Source organism: Lactuca serriola, chromosome 7 (assembly GCF_051521515.1).
Source record: "Lactuca serriola cultivar US96UC23 chromosome 7, Lser_US96UC23_V15, whole genome shotgun sequence".
Taxonomy (NCBI): Eukaryota; Viridiplantae; Streptophyta; class Magnoliopsida; order Asterales; family Asteraceae; genus Lactuca; species Lactuca serriola.
Window position 1 is genome coordinate 47,587,556 of NC_136414.1, and position 2,973 is coordinate 47,590,528.

The window sequence follows — 2,973 nt, forward strand, 5'->3', positions numbered from 1 at the left end:
TTGTTGAATTATTTATTATGGCATTTCAGTTCTGTTTCTTCCTATAACGTCATTGTATTTTGATAAATCGAGATCGAGTACAATGTTGTAATTGAATATATTTTTAAAAGTACAATGGGTTGATATAAAAATAAAAATAATAGTACAACATTGTAATAGTAAAATGCTGTAAAATTGTTTTGCTTAACACCCCGTTCCCGAGTTCAACTTAACGAAAGAAAGGAAAAGAAATGGATGGAAATGAGAAGAAAATAAAAGAAATTGGTATTCCCGAGTTTCATTAAAGGAGGGAAGTGGAAGGAAGTGGAGGGAAATGGGAGGATCACTTTCCCTCCTAACTTTCCTTCCGATTTGGGAGGATTTGGAAAGAAAAAACAAAATGATTCATTTTCCTTCCACTTCTCTCCAACTCGGGAACACAAAAGAAAATTTTATTTTCCTTTCCTTTCTCTTCTTTTCTCTCGTGACTTTCTTTTCTTTCTCTTCTTTTCTTTTGTTAAACTCGGGAACAAGGCATAAATCTTTGGATTTTAAAGTTTTATGACATATGTTTTGTTAAATTGCACAAACCTCCAAAATCTCACGGTTGGACAACATACAAACAATACACCAAATCTATCCTATATATATCCATATTATATGACAAGTTTCGGACACATATTTTGTATCGTTTAAAATGGCCGCAAATTACAACATAACACACAAACTTCAGACTTTATTTAAGTTGATCCACCACCTCCATTCAAAGCCTAATGTTATCGCTACACAATAGTAACAAGCAAACATGCAATACGTACTAAACGTACATAAATATAGATATTGGTCAGTTTCTTCTTCAAAGCTAAATGACCTGTAGTCTTACTTTTTGTAACCTATTGCTCATGAAAACGGAATAAAAACAGTTGGGATTACCTCCAAGGAAGATTTCTTAATTGCAGTGACTCCATGACTTTCAGTCATATCAATATCTTTAGGAGTCATTCCATTAGGAAGTTCCCAGTTGAAGTGGAATAGCAATCTAGCAAGAGTGAGCTCAATAGAGACCAAACCAAAAGCAATCCCAGGACAAATTCTCCTTCCTCCTCCAAACGGGATATACTCAGGGCTTGTACCGAAGAAATCATACGAAGTCTTCTCAAATCTCTCTGGTTTGAAGGTTTCTGGATCATCCCAATACTCGGGATCAGTTCCGCATGCAAGACCATTAACAATTACTTTCATTTTCTTCGGGATATCATAACCACCAACTTGACACTGCTCCATACATTCCCTTGGGAGTAATAATGGAATAGTAATGTGAAGCCTTAGTGTTTCTTTGATTATATGTTTAAGGTAAACCAAACCATTCAATTCACTCTCTAACACTGTTTTCTTTCCCTTGAATACTTCTCTCACTTCGGCTTGTGCCTTCTTCATCACATCAGGGTTTTTCATTAACTCTGTCATTGCCCATTCAATTGTCACAACACTTGTATCAGTTCCTCCAATAAGCATGTTCTGCAGTCATTAAAAAACTTATTTAGACACGTTTACAAGATAATCAGATACTCATTATAATTCATTCAATTTTTGCTATATTTAATAACCTTAATATCGATCATAATATGTATATATATTAAAGCAACAAAACACTTGGGCCAAATAATGAATTAATATTACGTGAGTGTTCACTATCAGTAACCACTTACTAAAAAAGTATTCTAGTACTTAACTTGCAGCAAAACAATATTAAAATGGCATAGATATATAGCGGAGTAGTTACTATATAATATAATTATAAGTCATGGTATTTAATTCACCACATATGAAGATTATGGACATACCAGAAAGATGGCCTTGATATTGTTGTCGGTGACCGGGAACCGAAGACCACCACGCTCTTTGATGTTGAAAAGAACGTCAACGAGATCATCTTCAGTTGGTCCGGTTGTTTGTCTTTTGACTCTACGATCCTCAAAGATTTCATTGAAGATTTTATCAAGAGTCTCGTGGATATGATTCAAAGTCGATTTCATTCCAGAAATGACCGAAAGAAAGCTTAACTTAGGAAACAGGTCTGCAATATAAAACCCACTCGATAGTGCCACCACTTGTTCCACCAACTCGATCAATACGTCCTGTTGTCTGCAGTTATTCCCAAACAAACACTTGCACACCACAGTATTATTCATATACATAACCCTTTGACGTATATGTACAGGCTTTCCAACGCTGGATTGAACGACCTCCGTGAAACGATCGATCTCTTCAGCTCGAAACCCCATAAAGGATTGGACTTTTTTGACACTTAAGAGTTCCATGGTGACAATCTTCTTCATTTGTCTCCAGTAATCACTGTAACGACCAAAAGCGATGTCGATGCCTCCATACAACAGAATATCGGCAAGAAGTGCATATGGTCTGCTTGCAAGAGCGAGGTCGTTGGTTTTTAGCACTTCTTCAGCTAACTTTGGGGAAGAGACGACGATCATGGAGATCTGGCCGAGTTGCAGGCTCATGATGGGACCATATTTCTTGGACAAGCTGCGGAAAGCTCGATGTGGCAGTTCTAGACCAATCTGGTGGAGGTTTCCGATGATGGGTAGCGTTGGTGGGCCTGGTGGCAGGTTTAGAGCCTTCGAACTGTTGGATTTTCTGATAAATATGAAGTAAATGGAGATAATGAAAGAGAAAACAATGAGGACGATGGTCATATCGATGGCCATTGTTACTCAAGGAGTGGTGCAACAGATGATGGGTAAGCTCCGTGTATATATATATATATATATATATATATATATATATATATATATATATATATATATATATATATATATATATATATATATATATGAAGTTCTAATTTTTAACATGGAGCAGCGCTACATTGACTTTTCAACGTAATTCTATAATTAGATTTATAATTTTATATATACCCGAGTTCCACTCAAATGAAAAAGAGTAAATTACACGGATCGCCTATGGTTTAGGGTA

At 35.9% G+C, this 2,973-nt stretch overlaps 1 protein-coding gene across 1 annotated transcript; it reads right to left on the reverse strand.

The window, feature by feature from the left end:
* Positions 1-695: 695 nt before the first annotated feature.
* On the reverse strand, positions 696-2,741 carry LOC145061676 (cytochrome P450 Tp9025-like). Its single transcript, XM_079009212.1, has 2 exons — positions 1,824-2,741; positions 696-1,497 (listed from the first exon to the last, which is right to left on the reverse strand). The coding sequence occupies exons 1-2, from the start codon at positions 2,703-2,705 to the stop codon at positions 880-882; spliced, it is 1,500 nt and encodes a 499-aa protein (XP_078865338.1). The 5' UTR covers positions 2,706-2,741; the 3' UTR covers positions 696-879.
* Between the last annotated feature and the right edge of the window lie 232 nt (positions 2,742-2,973).

Excerpts from the sequence above, each read along its gene's own strand:
- LOC145061676 (XM_079009212.1), bottom strand. The coding sequence starts at position 2,705 with ATGGCCATCGATATGACCATCGTCCTCATTGTTTTCTCTTTCATTATC. Across the intron at positions 1,498-1,823 it reads ATATCAAGGCCATCTTTCTG|AACATGCTTATTGGAGGAAC; the intron begins GTATGTCCATAA and ends TAATGACTGCAG.